Below are 17029 nucleotides of genomic sequence, written 5' to 3'. Positions count from 1 at the left end.
CCCTTCTTCTTAGTCTGAGTTCTGAACCAATAAAAGATAAAACAAAAACAGCCAGAAGATGGCTGCAGGAATGTCAGTATTATTTCTGATAAGGGTCAAACTGAATGATGATAGATTTTAAAGTAGGAGGTGGGATCTGACAGGTAGACAGAGGCTTGGTTGCATAGGGCCATACTGACCCTGATAAGGAGTACAGATTTTATTCTAAGTGTAACAGAATGTCTTTGGAGTGTTCTCAGGAGGGGAGGCACTGGTTCAAGTTTTAAAACTCTCAGTATGGCTGATGCGTGGAGAATAGACTGGGAGGGTGGAAGGAAGGCCAGGGAAGTGGGGGAGCTGTTAGGTGGCCAAGTCAGTCAGGCTTGATTTGATGATGGCTCTGACTAGGGTGATGATGGGAAAATGGGGAAACGTTTGTCATGTATTTTGAAGACTGAGCTGTTGGGGTTGCTGTATGGATTTGGTGAGGAAGAAGGGAAAATCAAAGTTGCTAACTTAGACTTTCAGTCTGAACACCTGAGTGTCATCATTTACTGAGACAGGGACAAGGGTAAAGGAGGAGTAGCTTTCCTAGATAAAATCATCAGTTCTGTTTCAGCCATGTAAAATTTGAGATGTCTATTAGATATCCAAGTGGAGTTGCTGAGGAAGCAATTAAATGGAAGAATTGGGAACTCAGGAGGTAAGTCGAAGGTATCCAAACTACCAGTTTAGGAGTTATCACCATAGAGATGTGATTCAAGCAATGGGCCTGGAGGCAGCATGCTAAAAGTGAATGTGGTTGAAAAAAAGGAGTTAAATGTGTCAGCCCAAGGGCCCTTCATATTTGGTGGCCAGGAAAAAAGAGGAGGGACAGCAAAAGACACAGAGAAGGAGAGACTCGGGAGCTTGTGGTGTCCCAAAGCCAAATGATGAAAGTGTTTCAAAAATGAAGGTGATTGAGTATCACACAGTGACATTGTCTCTGGAAAGCAACAAAAAGCTTTTTGTCTGCTAGATTCCTGCTTCCTCATTTTCCCACCCTTTGTACAGAATGTTGCCCTATCAGACTATAACTTTATCTGAGCTGCTGTCCTCTGAATACTAATACATCCTTAGAGCAATTCTAGCTCTAATAGAATTCTAGCTCTAAATAAATGTTATTGTTCTCTTGTTCAAAATATATTCGTGGGATGTCCATAGATGCATAGTATTGTTCTCTTGTTCAAAATATATTCATGGGATATCTATAGATGCATGGATACTGACGTTAAGAAGCTTACTGTCTTGTAGAAGAGATAAAGCATATGCCTAACTAACCTCACAATAAGGTAAAGCTTTATTAAACACATAGAAAAGGTACTGACAAATTCCCATGGAAGTTTAGAGGAGGGAAATATTATTTCTGAAATGAAATACCAAAGAAATCTCTCTGGAGGAAGTCTCATTTGTTGAGTTAGACGTGCGGTGAGGAGAGAAAAGGGCAGGTTCAGGTGTCTATGGGACCGGGGTCACCAAGATTGGATTCTAAGGCACGGAGGGAAAACAGTCGTATTCCGTCTGCTGGAAGCTTGCAATACAGGAAGAAAAATAGTGAGAGTAACATTGGGAAGGCTGACTAGGTCCATCTTACCAAGAATCTTAAATGGCCTGGGTAAGGAGTTTGTACTTTATTTACAATGCAGTTAGGAGTTGTGGAAGGTTTTAAAGCAGAGCAGTAATTGCTTCACATGCTTCTGAAAAAGAGAATTTTGGCAACTGCACATAGAATAGATTGAGAGAATGAGAGAGATTTGAAAGTACAGAGGTAGAGACCAGCTGGGAGGTTACTATATTATTTTAAGATTTTATCAAAACTGCTTTTTAAAAACAACATATATTGGGGTGTTCTCTGACTCATTATTTTGAAGATGTAACTTCCATACCAGGAAAAGGATTCAAGCCTAGAAGCCTTACAGGAAGGCAAATGCTGGGGCAGACACTGAGGGAGAGTTGTCTGGTCCCCTCACCCTCAGAGTTAGCTGAGGCAACCCAGGAAGACATGCTCCAGGCTGGATGCCCTAACCCTCAGCTCTGGAGTTGTGCCTATGTACAGAGAGCCTCCGGCTGAACTAGGCCTTGGACCTCAGCAGAGCTGAGTAGCTGATGAAGTTGGTTGGGGCATTTTTCCCCTTCCCTGATGGGTGCTGTCTCCTTGCTTGTCAGATCTCAGGGTTTGTGTGGCCACCTCTGCTGATTATTCTGACTGTTCTTATTTACAGCCTCAGATCAAACACTGGCCTAGGACCATGTTTGAAATTTTCCAGATCAGAGTAGAATGAATTTTTCCTTGTTCCAAGCAATGCCATATGTTATCCAACAGTGCTGGGACATTTTCTGGTGCTACAGAAATACCATGCAGAGACATTGGCTGGGCAAATCAAAATAATGAAAGCAAATTTTGCTGTCCATTTCTTGGCCTCTCTCCTGGATAAGCAAGCTCACATACCCTCTGTGTCTTCTGGACCCTACATGGTTGTCCTTAGGGATAGCATCTCATGTTTCCGATTCTCACTTTTCTGGCTACATCAAAACTTAGAAACTTATCTGTATTGTGTTAATTGCCTCATAGTCCTATTCTCTTTTAGCTATGGGAACGACATGATTTTAGATGGTGCTATTGCCTTTTTTTTTTTAAGACAGAGTCTCGCTGTCGCCCAGGCTGGAGTGCAGTAGCGCGATCTCAGCTCACTGCAACCTCTGCCTCTCAGGTTCTAGTGATTCTCCTGCCTCAGCCTCCTGAGTAGCTGGGACTACAGGCACCTGCCACCACGCCCAGCTACTTTTTGTATTTTTAGTAGAGACAGGGTTTCACTGTGTTAGCCAGGATGGTCTTGATCTCTTGACCTCGTGATCCGCCCACCTTGTCCTCCCAAAGTGCTGGGATTACAGGCATGAGCCGTTGCACCCGACCCTTTTTTTTTTTTTTTTAAGATAAGGTCTCACTCTGTCACCCAGGTTGGAGTACAGTGGCATGATCTCAGCTCACTGCAACTTCTGCCTCCTGGGTTCAAGTGATTCTTGTGCCTCAGCCTCCCAAGTATCTGGGATTACAGACATGCGCCACCATGCCTGGCTAATTTTTGTAATTTTAGTAGAGATGGATTTTTGCCATGTAGGCCAGGCTGATCTCGAACTCCTGGCCTCAAGCGATTGGTCCACCTCAGCCTCCCAAAGTGCTGGGATTATAGGCGTAAACCACCGCACCTGGCCTAAATGGTGCTATTGCCTTTTAACTGGGTCCTTTCAGAAAATAATTTCTTAACAAAGAGGAATGATTGTCAGGCAAGGGATACCAGCATTTCAGGGAAGATTTTTGTGTGTGTGTGTGTGTGTGTGTGTGTGTGTGTGTGTGTGTGTGTGTGTGTTTTGGTGAAGAAGACCTGGACAACGATCACATCTTGCCATGTAGGTGACATTTAACTTGCTTCAACAGTAGAAGATCACATTTGGGCATTGACCGTAATGACTTAAATTTTGACATTCCAATTATATTATAATTCAGTGCGAGAAATTTATTTCTTCTCTGTTTATCATAGTGACTGACTACATGGAGCCGAGGAGTGATGCAATGATGCTTGTGTTTGCTGAAAATTAGTCTGAGAGTTAGAGAGGAATTGCATCTGAGAAAGGCTGAGAGAGCAATTAAAAGGGCTTTTAAAAGTCAGTGGTGATGCAGAGCATTTGGCAAAAGTGTTCAGAGGGAGAGAATTCTACTCAAGAGCAAAGTAACTTCTAATTGTGTCTTTCTATGGATAGAGGAAATAAAATAGCGTGGTTTCAGGGGTTTGGTTTGAAAGCAGGTGGAGACACAGATGGAAGCTAGGCTGTCACATCATTTGTTGTCCTTTCTTTTTCCACTCAAGTAGCTGCTGGGGACTGTGTGTGAATGCTCAGTCTTTTCATATATGTTCCTTTAATCCTTTGCCAGGGCAGGAGTGCTGAAGCTCAGTCAGTCTGGATTTCCAGGACCTGAGAGCCGGGGAAAGGAAAGTGTAGTCTGGGTCATTAGAGCTGATGCCAACAAAAGTGAAGCCAACTCTTCGAATTCCAGCTTGTCTGAACCCACATCTCCAGCTGGAACCAGCAAGGCTGCCCCACTCAAATGAGTGAAAAGGCCTCAGGATGGACTTTTTATTTAAACTCATGTTGATCATTGACTCCAGTTTTGGTCAGACTCTCCTCTTCTTCCTAAACTAGTTCCATCTCATGTTTCAACTCATTTAAGTCTCAGAGATTCCTGATGACAGTTTTTAAAGGACCATTATTGTATTCATATACACTATATTTAATTTTATTTGATTAATTAGAAGTAAGGAAAGTAACATTTGAAAGAGCCTCTTGGGAAAGGAGCGAACTGGTTTAGACATCTTACCACCTTTCCTCTATCACATATTTTGAGTATTAATAAAATTATTTCATTTCCATTAAGTTTTCAAAGAAAAAACCAATACTTTTTTCCATCTTATTTTAAAAACATCACGCTTGCACATTTTTCTGCTCATTATGTCACCATTATCTCTTCCAGTTCCTGAAACTGCACCTTTGATTAGGAATATTGAGAGCTCAAGTCCCGACACTGTGGAAGTCAGCTGGGATCCACCTCAATTCCCAGGTGGACCTATTTTGGGTTATAACTTAAGGCTGATCAGCAAAAATCAAAAATTAGATGCAGGGACACAGAGAACCAGTTTCCAGTTTTACTCCACTTTACCAAATACTATGTACAGGTAAGAATTAAGTGATGCAGAGGAAAATGTAACCAGCATGGCTGCAGGCATGATAATTATTTAAGAAATATAGCTATCAAATAGTTCAAATGTACACCCACAGTGTTGGGTTGAAGTCATTGTGGTTTTCCTCAAGCTTATATGCTTCTTATATATGGCGTCCGAAGCAAAAACATTCTCAAGTATTTCTATTATATTCAGAGGGTACTTACAAATATGGCTAATAAAGACGTCATAAACACCATGAATGTCAAATTTTCATTTAATCCAATATGAAAAAAGTGAGGAGGTAGAGTTCTGTTTAGGTATTTTTATTAACCATTAGGGTAATTGTTTTATTACTGTTAGCTTTTCTAGCATTTACTAGGGCCTCTTTAAATTCAGAGAAGAATGGGGGTCATGCAGATAGCAGAGTTCGGCTTTTGACCTCTATGACCCTGAACTGTGCTAGGGGATACAAACAAGGATGTGATTGATGGTCATTTTAGTGCTGAGCAGTGGCACCATGTAACTAGACTCATGCATTGCTACATCATCCTTTAAATAGAAACGTTATTACTTCTTCTATTTTTATCTCATGTTCACACCATGCCATGTGAAACACGTCTCTCCAAATTGTTTTTGGAATAGGTTTTCTACTGCAGCAGTAAATGAAGTTGGTGAGGGTCCAGAAGCAGAATCTAGTATTACCACTTCATCTTCAGCAGGTATGGCTCAGGCTTGCTCCTTTAGCTACATAGGAATGAGGGTGGCAAGGGTGGTTTCAGAGCCAGAGGCCCTGGGTCACCTGGTAGACCTCAAGACCCACCTCTTCTGCCCAAATGAATATTGTCTTTTGGGTACTTGTTAAGTTTTCAATTTTAAATGAACTCAAGTATTTGATGAATTAAAGTAAGTGGTTAGATTGAAAGTTTTAATATTAGAATTTGGGAATTGAAAATCAGAATAAAAAATTTAGGGTTTTAAAAAAATGGCCTCAAATCTTTGGTTTCAGTTGAAATCACTAGTGTTTCTGACTCACATTTACACACTTAAGGGATACATATAACTTTTCTGCCCTAATCCCTATTTTAGATTATATATAATTATTTAATACATGTCAGACATTGTTTTTCCGGTGTCTTTGTTTTTAAATATATCTGGACTTTAATAATTTGCATTTTACTATATAAGTATTCAATCTGTCAAAGTATCTTTTGTTATCATTTTGTAAGCACCCTTTTTCTTTTTGGCTTTGGTGTTTTATTGATTACCTCAAGAGACTGAATGCTTACTGTATGATATATGTGTGAGCAAAATAACAAATGAAAATGATTTCTAAGAAGTACTGGGAATTTGAGGGGAAATTAATAAAAGATTTTTGAGAACATCCAAAGATTCAGAATTCTGGGAGCCTGTTTTCTATTTTTACTAGAACCCTATTTGCTGACTTGACTGCCCCTTACTCTAATCTGTACTTGCCTATGCCAATGGATATTGAATGTCATCTATCATCAGTGTTTGTTTTTTTGGCTGTTCCTAGACTCTAGGAAAGGAGAGGTATTTTTGTTATGTAAGAAGCATGTCCAAAGGGTGAGTTAAATATAGAGCAGGGTTAAGGTTGTTGTTACTGTGATTATTGCATAACATTCATTAAATACCCTAAAAATGTTCACCCATGCACCTTGCATCAGTCTCCTCTTGAACAGGACATCAAGCAGAGTTCTGCAGCCTTCCAATGTCATTCCTCTAAGGACCTTTCCTCTGTCCAAAGGGAAAGATACTGAAGACAACACAGAGACAACCAGTGTCTGACAATATGTGTGTGTTATGCATAACCCACTCTGGCCTGGGGTGGACCACCTCCACCAAGCCAATTCTCATGGCTGAAAATAATGAGCTGAGCTGGGGCAAGGCTGTTGAGGATAGTGATACATCATGTGATGTCATTTCTGGGTTATTTAGGGGCATATGAACATAAATCCTATTTGATTGTTACTGTACTTCCTACCTCCAATCATAGAATAAATGTGAATTATACCATAGATGCAATTCTCCATGCCCTTAGAGAAAATTTGACCAGCCTCTTTCAAGCACTAGTCCCCTTGCTTTGAAGGGTAGTATTGATCTTTTTTCGTATGTGTTAGTGTACCTGTGGTTGGTCTGCCTGTCTGCAAATCATGTTGATTTTTTCAGTCCAAGAAGAGGAGCAGTGGCTCTTTTTATCCAGAAAAACTTCTCTAAGAAAGAGATCTTTAAAACATTTGGTAGATGAAGCACATTGCCTTCGGTTGGATGCTATATACCATAATATTACAGGTCAGTATGACAAGGATAAATGATTTCTGTGTGAAAAAAAGGTTCTAAAAGAAGCACTTCTAGAATAAAAGAAAAATCTTGAATATTTCTAGAACATATTCTATTAATATCCTAATATATTAGAATAATTTAGAAGAATATTTTCTTTTAAAATAAAATCTTTCTATTTAAATTTATTAAGCATTAAATAAATAAATTATCATTAATATAAGTTTTTTCTTCTGGTTGTTATATAATAATGTATGTGCACTTGCATGACTCTTCTAGGAATATCAGTTGATGTCCACCAGCAAACTGTTTATTTCTCTGAAGGAACTCTCATATGGGTGAAGAAGGCTGTGAACATGTCTGATGTATCTGACCTGAAAATTTTTTACAGAGGTTCAGGATTAATTTCTTCTATCTCCGTAGATTGGCTTTATCAAAGAATGTATTTCATCATGGAAGAACTGGTTAGTCTGAGAAGTTAAAGAAAATAGTGATAGATAGTGATACTCATATGCATATCTTGGTATATTTAATACTAAACACAATCCTCTTATTCAATAAATACTCAAGTATTCTCTATGCCTTAGATACTAGGTTATCAATGAATCATAGATCTGGCCTATAGGAGGGTGTACACTTCACCTAGTGCTAGTCCCGACATAGCATTAAATGACCTTTTTTTGTACTGTTTTATAGTCATGAGTTTATACTAAAAATAATTCATCTTCCATAAGATAGTGGCAGTAACTGTGTTATTATTAGGTAAGACTGCCAGTTATGATCAAAGTTAGCTGCAAGCATTTAAAATTATATCATACCCAGAGGGAAATTTAGTAGTTCTCCACAAACACAGTAGTACTGAACTTTTCGGAAGATCATTTTTGTGTGTTTTTTTTTTTTTTGTTTGTGTGTTTGTTTGTTTATTTTTGTTGTTCTTGTTGCATAAGGATTATTTTGACCTGATGAAGACACAGTCTTGATGTGTTTCAGATTCTACTTCTTTGGAAGGTACAGGCTTATCACAATAAGCAACAGCCATTGCTATGGTTGAAAGCCCATAAACTTAGATATAGCTTAAATGTTAAAAATAGTCGAATGCCTCTACAAGTCAGGAAAACAGGCACTTGTATTGCATTGATCTCAATAATGTATAAACTCATTAAGATATAGGATATAAAACTGCCATTTAAGGGCTTTTTTGTTCATTTGTCTTGGTTAGTGCTCACTGCCTAGTACAATTCCAGCAGAACAGACTCTCAGGGATACTTGTTGACTGAATTTAATGCTGTATAGACAGATGCTAATCCTACCGGTATATTTTTAATTTTGTTTAGGTATGTGTCTGTGATTTAGAGAACTGCTCAAACATCGAGGAAATTACTCCACCCTCTATTAGTGCACCTCGAAAAATTGTGGCTGATTCATACAATGGGTAAGTGTTAGCCTTGTAAAGATGAATTCTCTTCCATCGACAATAAATAATCTTTGACAAACTTGTTAATGAAACATTGTAGTACCAGATGAGCCTATCTATGCATCTTACTTTAGGTAAATTTAATTAAATTCAGGCAAAGTTTTCATTCTGTAGAGCCAGGAGAGAATTTTTTTTCAAACATAAATCAACTCCTCTAAAGTAGTTATTCCTCTCTCCTTCACAGCCAAGTATGGACATATGGGAAAGATCTCCTGTCTGGGAGTCAGGGGCCTCGGTTGTAGTCCTGGATTTGCCACTTCTTTATCATGGAATTCAGAGTCTCACTGCCCGCTTCAACAGTACCTGTGATAAAGCCCCTTCATTCCACATGTTCCTTTTGCTGAGCCATTCAACTTTAGTTCATTTCTCTGGTCTGGTTCTCACATCTATCAAGAGGCTCTTTAATAAGAAAGCTGCTAGCTTCCAACTTAGGAGACAGGAGCTAACTGATAACTCTGCCTCCTACCCACAAATGATACGGACACATTGTACCGCAGTCTTGCTGTTAAATTGGAGTAGTAACTCAAGCAAGTAATATCATGTCTATGAGCATTGGTTTATCAATCCATATAGGGAAGGTAATAAAACTTACCCAGTCGGGTTATTTTGAAGACAAAATGAGGTATTTATTGTGAATGTATTTTGTGAACTCCAGATATACGTGAATATGAAGGATAAACACATAGAAAGTTATTTTGGAGTTATTATTTCTCAGATATGACCAGATAATAACAGATCAGTAACCAGTAGGCAAAGCCCATGTTTGTAAGATTAAACTTTTTTCTCTCCTGTAGGAATAAAGTTGCTTTCATTTTGAATGAAAAAAAAAGTACAGCTCGTAACATGTTTTTCACAAACAAAACCTTCTTTTAAAAAAGATTGTTCATTATTGATTTTAAAATCAAACTTTCTATTCCTATTCATTCACAATTTACTAAAGATTTATTTTAACTTCTGGTTTTGAATGAATTACTGAATTATGGAATATTTCAAAACGCTTTGTGATGTAGGACAAGGATTCTCTGGATCTTATTGTTTTCATATGTAAAGGTCTACAGTCCTATGAAATGTAACTTTGTTGTTGACACTTACACAAAATGACTCATTCTGAGGATAATGAACTTTACCCACTAATTGATCATTCAAATGGGATCAGTGAGGTCTTCAGCGGCTCTTTTTTTCCTATTAGGATAAAATGGATTTGTGCTTAGATTTTGCAATGTGACTAGAAATGATAATGATAATTAGTATTTATACTGAATGTGTGTTTCTAAGTGTATTATGTCCAATAATTCATTTAATTTGTATTCAACCTATGAAATAAGTACTTTTATTATCCTAGTTTTATAGATGAGGAACAGGAAACACAGGTTGATTCAGTAATTGTCCAAGATTATACAGCTGTTTTGCGATGGAACCAGTGGAACCAGACAGGCCCTGGAACAAGAAGCCTTGCTCCAGGACATCTAGCTCCAGGGCCTGTCTTCTGACCATCTCTCTATACCATGATAGGAGAGTTTCTGTAAAAATCAGCCTGTAACTTTCAGCAACAGTTTGTGTATAGTAGTCCTAAAGGACATCAGATGTGTGAAACAGTGTATTGTCCTGGTATTAGACATATTTTGGCCGGGCGCAGTGGCTCACACCTATAATCCCAGTACTTTGGGAGGCCGAGGCAGGCGGATCACGAGGTTAGGAGATCGAGACCATCCTGGCTAACACGGTGAAACCCCATCTCTACTAAAAATACGAAAAATTAGCCGGGCGTGTTGGCAGTTGCCTGTAGTCCCAGCTACTCAGGAGGCTGAGGCAGGAGAATGGCTTGAACCCAGGAGGCGGAACTTGCAGTGACTTGAGATGGCGCCACTGCACTCCAGCCTGGGTGACAGAGCAAGACTCCGTCTCCAAAAAAAAAAAAAAAAAAAAAAAAAGAAATATTTTCTTTTTGCACTGCTGAATTTTCTTCTCATTGACTTCAAACTTACTATAAAACCTCTGCTCTTCTTCCTACCACCACTTCCCCATCTTCTTCCACCCCAGCTTCTCCTCCTCACTCTGTCCTCCTCTTCCCATGCACCAGATCTCTTCACTTTCTTTCTATTTTTCTTTCTCTTCCTGCTTCAATATAATAATTGTAATCTTTACCATATATGTTTTTCCTTTTATCTACTCTGAAATTCCTCCAAATTCCATTAACAATTTTGAATTTGGGAAACAAAAGCAGAAAACTAAGAGCCAAGCTGTTTTTGCTTTTTGCCTGCTACAATCTGTCCTCAGGGAAAAGAACATAGCTTCATATCTCAAAATGGAGCTTATATCTCAGGATATTATTCTAGCATAGGAGTTTTGAGAAAATTGATGAAGATTTGGAATAGTCATCAAGGCGAATTAGAGTAGAACTAAATAAGGACAAGGAAAATGATTTGACAGTTGTGATGAGAGGTTGGAATGTTGCCCGTTCTTGGGGTTGGGATGAGAAGAATTTATCAAAGTATACTTCTGTTAGCACCTTTCTCCATAATCACAAATTGTAAATTAGCTACATCCACATTAATAGTTTTATGTTTTAGTTAAAAATTTATTTACAAATTTCATTGTCAATGAAATATTTTGGCAGTATATTTTCTTTTTCATTATTAAGATAACCTGCTTCGTTACTGTGAGGTTTGATTTTAAATTGGATGTGCTTCTCCTCAGCAAATGTAAAAGAACAAAAATTATAACAAACTGTCCCTCAGACCACAGTGCAATCAAACTAGAACTCAGGATTAAGAAACTCACTCAAAACCGCTCAACTACATGGAAACTGAACAACCTGCTCCTGAATGACTACTGGGTACATAACAAAATGAAGGCAGAAATAAAGATGTTCTTTGAAACCAATGAGAACAAAGACACAACATCTCAGAATCTCTGGGACACATTTAAAGCAGTGTGTAGAGGGAAATTTATAGCACTAAATGTCCACAAGAGAAACCAGGAAAGATCTAAAATGGACGCCCTAACATCACAATTAAAAGAATTAGAGAAGCAAGAGCAAACACATTCAGAAGCTAGCAGAAGGCAAGAAATAACTAAGATCAGAGGAGAACTGAAGAAGACAGAGACAGAAAAATCCCTTCAAAAAATCAATGAATCCAGGAGTTGGTTTTTTGAAAAGATCAACAAAATTGATAGATTGCTAGTGAGACTAATAAAGAAGAAAAGAGAAGACTCAAATAGACGCAATAAAAAATGATAAAGGGGATATCACCACCGACCCCACAGAAATACAAACTACCATCAGAGAATACTATAAACACCTCTATGCAAATAAACTAGAGAATCTAGAAGAAATGGATAAATTCCTGGACACATACATCCTCCCAAGACTAAACTAGGAAGAAGTTGAATCCCTGAATACACCGATAACAGACTCTGAAATTGAGGCAATAATAGCCTACCAACCAAAAAAAGTCCAGGACCAGACGGATTCACAGCCGAATTCCACCAGAGGTACAAGGAGGAGTTGGTACCATTCCTTCTGAAACTATTCCAATCAGTAGAAAAAGAGGGAATCCTCCCTAACTCATTTTATGAGGCCAACATCATCCTGATACCAAAGTCTGGCAGAGACACAACAAAAAAGAGAATTTTAGATCAATATCCGTGATGAACATCGATGCAAAAGCCCTCAATAAAATACTGGCAAACCGAATCCAGCAGCACATCAAAAAGCTTATCCACCATGATCAAGTGGGCTTCATCCCTGGGATGCAAGCCTGGTTCAACATACCCAAATCAATAAATGTAATCCAGTATATAAACAGAACCAAAGACAAAAACCACACGATTATCTCAATAGATGCAGAAAAGGCTTTTGACAAAATTCAATAGCCTTTCATGCTAAAAACGCTCAATGAATTAGGTGTTGATGGGACATACTTCAAAATAATAAGAGCTATTTATGAAAAACCTACAGCTAATATGATACTGAATGGGCAAAAACTGGAAGCATTCCCTTTGAAAACTGGCACAAGACAGGGATGCCCTCTCTCACCACTCCCATTCAACATAGTGTTGGAAGTTCTGGCCAGGGCAATCAGGCAGGAGAAAGAAATAAAGTATATTCAGTTAGGAAAAGAAGAAGTCAAATTATCCCTGTTTGCAGACGACATGATTGTATATTTAGAAAACCCCATTGTCTCAACCCAAAATCTCCTTAAGCTGATAAGCAACTTTAGCAAAATCTCAGGATACAAAATAAATGTGCAAAAATCACAAGCATTCTTATACACCAATAACAGACAAACAGAGAGCCAAATCATGAGTGAACTCCCATTCACAATTGCTTCAAAGAGAATACAATACCTAGGAATCCAACTTACAAGTGATGTGAAGGACCTCTTCAAGGAGAATTACAAACCACTGCTCAACAAAATGAAAGAGGACACAAACAAATGCAAGAACATTCCATGCTCGTTGATAGGAAGAATCAATATTGTGAAACTGGCCATACGGCCCAAGGTAATTTATAGATTCAATACCATCCCCATCAAGCTACCAATGACTTTCTTCACAGATTTGGAAAAAACTACTTTAAAGTTCATATGCAACCAAAAAAGAGCCCGCATTGCCAAGACAATCCTAAGCCAAAAGAACAAAGCTGGAGGCATCACGCTACCTGACTTCAAACTATACTACAAGACTACAGTAACCAAAACAGCATGGTACTGGTACCAAAACAGAGATATAGACCAATGGAACAGAACAGAGCCCTCAGAAATAATACCACACGTCTACAACCATCTGATCTTTGACAAACCTGACAAAAACAAGAAATGGGGAAAGGATTCCTTATTTAATAAATGGTTCTGGGAAAACTGGCTAGCCATATGTAGAAAGCTGAAACTGGATCCCTTCCTTACACCTTATACAAAAATTAATTTAAGATGGATTAAAGACTTAAATATTAGACCTAAAACCATAAAAACCCTAGAAGAAAACCTAGGCAATACCATTCAGGCCACAGGCATGGGCAAGGACTTCAGTTCTAAAACACCAAAAGCAATGGCAACGAAAGCCAAAATTGACAAATGGGATCTAATTTAACTTAAGAGCTTCTGCAAAGCAAAAGAAACTACCATCAGAGTGAACAGACAACCTACCGAATGGGAGAAAATTTTTGCAATTTACCAATCTGACAAAGGGCTAATATCCAGAATCTACAAAGAACTCAAACAAATTTACATGAAAAAAACAACCCCATCAAAAAGTGGGCAAAGGATATGAACAGACACTTCTCAAAAGAAGAAATTTATGCAGCCAACAGACATATGAAAAAGTGCTCATCATCACTGCCCATCAGAGAAATGCGAATCAAAACCACAATGAGATAGCATCTCATACCAGTTAGAATGGCAATCATTAAAATGTCATGAAACAACAGGTGTTGGAGAGGATGTGGAGAAATAGGAACACTTTTACACTGTTGGTGGGACTGTAAACTAGTTCAACCAATTGTGGAAAACAGTGTGGCAATTCCTCAAGGATCTACAACTAGAAATACCATTTGACCCAGCCATCCCACTACTGGGTATATACCCAAAGGATTATAAATCATGCTGCTATAAAGACACATGCACACGTATGTTTATTGTGGCACTATTCACAATAGCAAAGACTTGGAACCAACCCAAGTGTCCATCAATGATAGACTGGATTAAGAAAATGTGGCACATATACACCATGGAATACTATGCAGCCATAAAAAAGGATGAGTTCATTTCCTTTGTAGGGACATGGATGAAGCTGGAAACCATCATTCTCAGCAAACTATTGCGAGGACAAAAAACCAAACACCACATGTTCTCACTTATAGGTGGGAAATGAACAATGACAAAACTTGGACACAGGGTGGGGAACATCACATACTGGGGCCTGCTGTGGGATCGGGATGGGGAGGGATAGCATTAGGAGATATACCTAATGTAAATGACGAGTTAATGGGTGCAGCACATCATCATGGCACATACATACATATGTAACAAACCTGCACATTGTACACAGGTACCCTAGAACTTAAAGTATAAAAAACAAATAAATTGGATGTGCTTCTCTAATTCTTCCATTGGCTTCTTTCTCCTGATTGCTGGATTGTCCTGCTTCAGTCCTGTGTGGGGTATTTCTTTGTGGTTTATAAAATGGTAGCTGTATTGCCTGAATCAATTGTAGATTAAAAAAAATTAGTCCACTGCAAATGCAAAGTAGCCATGCTAGACAGTTATAGCAAAATGATAACTGTACAATTAAAAATGGTTTAAATGTTTTACTTTCTTCCATTTATCACTCAGAATGCATGAGAAAATTTACTGATACAATTAGACTTAAGGATGTATGTTTTTTGGAGGAAAATGTTTGATAGTAATTACCGTATTTAGCCATGTGATTTCTATATAGTATATTTTCCTTTAAAATTTTGGAAAACCCTTCCTGGCCAGGCTTGGTGGCTCATACCTGTAATCCTAGCACTTTGGGAAACCAAGGTGTGCAGATCACTTGAGCCCAGGAGTTCAGGACTAGCCTGGGCAACACAGTAATACCCTGTCTCCGCAAAAAATACAAAAATTAGCGGAGCATGGTGGCACGCCTGTGGCCGTAGCTACATGGGAGACTGAGGTATGGGAGGGTCACTTGAACCCAGGAGGTTGAGGCTGCAGTGAGCTGTGATTGGGTCACTGAACTCCAGCCTGGGTGACAGAGTAAGACCTTGCCTCAAAAAAATAAAAGACCCTTCCTGTTTTTGAATTTTTTTTATTTCTTAAAAAAGTCACTTATAATAATTAAGAGACTAAGCATTACAAGCGAGGCTGAAATTTTCTAATGTTCCAACCTGTAACTTAAACGAATAGAGTATATCTTAGGAAATTACCTTTTTGCACCTTGGAAAACCCTGTTCTTAGCAACATCAGAGATACATACTGATTGTACAACAGAATAAAGCAATTAGCCAAGGAGGTTACTCATCCACCTTTGGACTGAATCTCATGAGGTTTCTTTTGTTCCTATGTCAGGTATGTCTTTTACCTCCTAAGAGATGGCATTTATAGAGCAGACCTTCCTGTGCCATCTGGCCGACGTGCAGAAACTGTGCGTATTGTGGAGAGTTGCACGTTAAAGGACTTTGCAATCAAGCCACAATCCAAGCGAATCGTTTACTTCAATGACACCGCCCAAGTCTTCATGTCAACATTTCTGGATGGCTCTGCTTCCCATCTCATCCTACCTCGCATCCCCTTTGCTGATGTGAAAAGTTTTGCTTGTGAAAACAATGACTTTCTTGTCACAGATGGCAAGGTCATTTTCCAGCAGGATGCTTTGTCTTTTAATGAGTTCATCGTGGGATGTGACCTGAGTCACATAGAAGAATTTGGGTTTGGTAACTTGGTCATCTTTGGCTCGTCCTCCCAGCTGCACCCTCTGCCAGGCTGCCCGCAGGAGCTTTCGGTGCTGTTTGGCTCTCACCAGGCTTTTGTTCAATGGAAGCCTCCTGCCCTTGCCATAGGAGCCAGTGAGTGCTCTGTCCCCAGGGTGGTTACTGGCTTTGCTGGAATAAGAGGAAGGTTTGAACTGCTTGGTGTTGTGATTCAATTTTGAGAACCCCATGTGGCTATCCAGTCATCAACCAGAAGCAGCTACTTAGCTAAAAAAAAAAAAAAAATTTATACATTTGTCCTATGTTTATTAGTTTTACAGTAGGAGAATCTCTCTATACTTCTCATGTATATCCCAATAGAATAATTTGAACATTTATTGAGTGTCTGCTAAGATCCAGGCATTGACATTCTATTCAGAACAAATAGCCAGGGAGATAGAATTCTTGGGTTGAGATTTTTTGTGCCATTGAAAGCTTGCATGAATTTCAGCAATTCCCTAAACCTCTCTGAACTCGAATCTCCATCTCTGGAGAGAGGTAGTATGTGGGTGGATAAGCAGGTGGGCTCTGGAGTCAGCCTGCATGGATTCAAATACTTGTCTTGCCATTTGTTAACAGAATGACCCTGGGCAAGTTACTAAACCACTCTGTGCCTCAATTTCCACATCTGGAAAAGGGGAATATTTATTATATCTTTTAATGGAACTGTCATACAGATAAAATTAAAATACATAAGTAGGGCACTTAGAACAGTATCTAGCACAGAGGTCAGCAAACTTTTTCTGTAAAGGAAGGACCAGATAGTAAATATTTTTATTTACTTTGTGGGTCAGATGGTCCCTGTCATAGCTACTCAACTCTGCCATTGTAGTGTGAAGACAGCCATAGATAATATGTAAATGAGTAACTGTGGCTGTGTTTCATTACAACTTTATTTACAGAAACAGTGGGCCAGATTTGGCCTGTGAGTGGAGTTTGCCAACCCCTGGTCCCCTAGGCAATAGTAAGTATCTAGAAAACATCGGCTGTTTTTTGCTTTAGAACAAAGTTAATTATGTCTGTTTGCTGCGTGTCTCAAAGATGGCTGAAAATGAATAGGTAATGTTT

At 38.8% G+C, this 17029-nt stretch overlaps 1 protein-coding gene across 3 annotated transcripts in view; it reads left to right on the top strand.

The window, feature by feature from the left end:
* Positions 1-17029, top strand: part of ROS1 (ROS proto-oncogene 1, receptor tyrosine kinase) — a 148630-nt gene that overhangs the window by 22447 nt on the left and 109154 nt on the right. For all 3 annotated transcript variants that reach the window (XM_038000980.2, XM_038000982.2, XM_038000981.2), the window contains 6 exons: positions 4547-4748; positions 5379-5455; positions 6924-7046; positions 7314-7498; positions 8369-8466; positions 15561-16057. In XM_038000980.2, the coding sequence (XP_037856908.2) occupies positions 4547-4748; positions 5379-5455; positions 6924-7046; positions 7314-7498; positions 8369-8466; positions 15561-16057 (1182 nt within the window). The remainder of the gene's footprint in view (positions 1-4546; positions 4749-5378; positions 5456-6923; positions 7047-7313; positions 7499-8368; positions 8467-15560; positions 16058-17029) is intronic.

This window comes from Chlorocebus sabaeus, chromosome 13, assembly GCF_047675955.1.
Source record: "Chlorocebus sabaeus isolate Y175 chromosome 13, mChlSab1.0.hap1, whole genome shotgun sequence".
In the NCBI taxonomy this organism is placed as follows: Eukaryota; Metazoa; Chordata; class Mammalia; order Primates; family Cercopithecidae; genus Chlorocebus; species Chlorocebus sabaeus.
The sequence above is the reverse complement of the archived record's forward strand: the minus strand, read 5'-3'. Positions and strand labels throughout refer to the sequence as shown.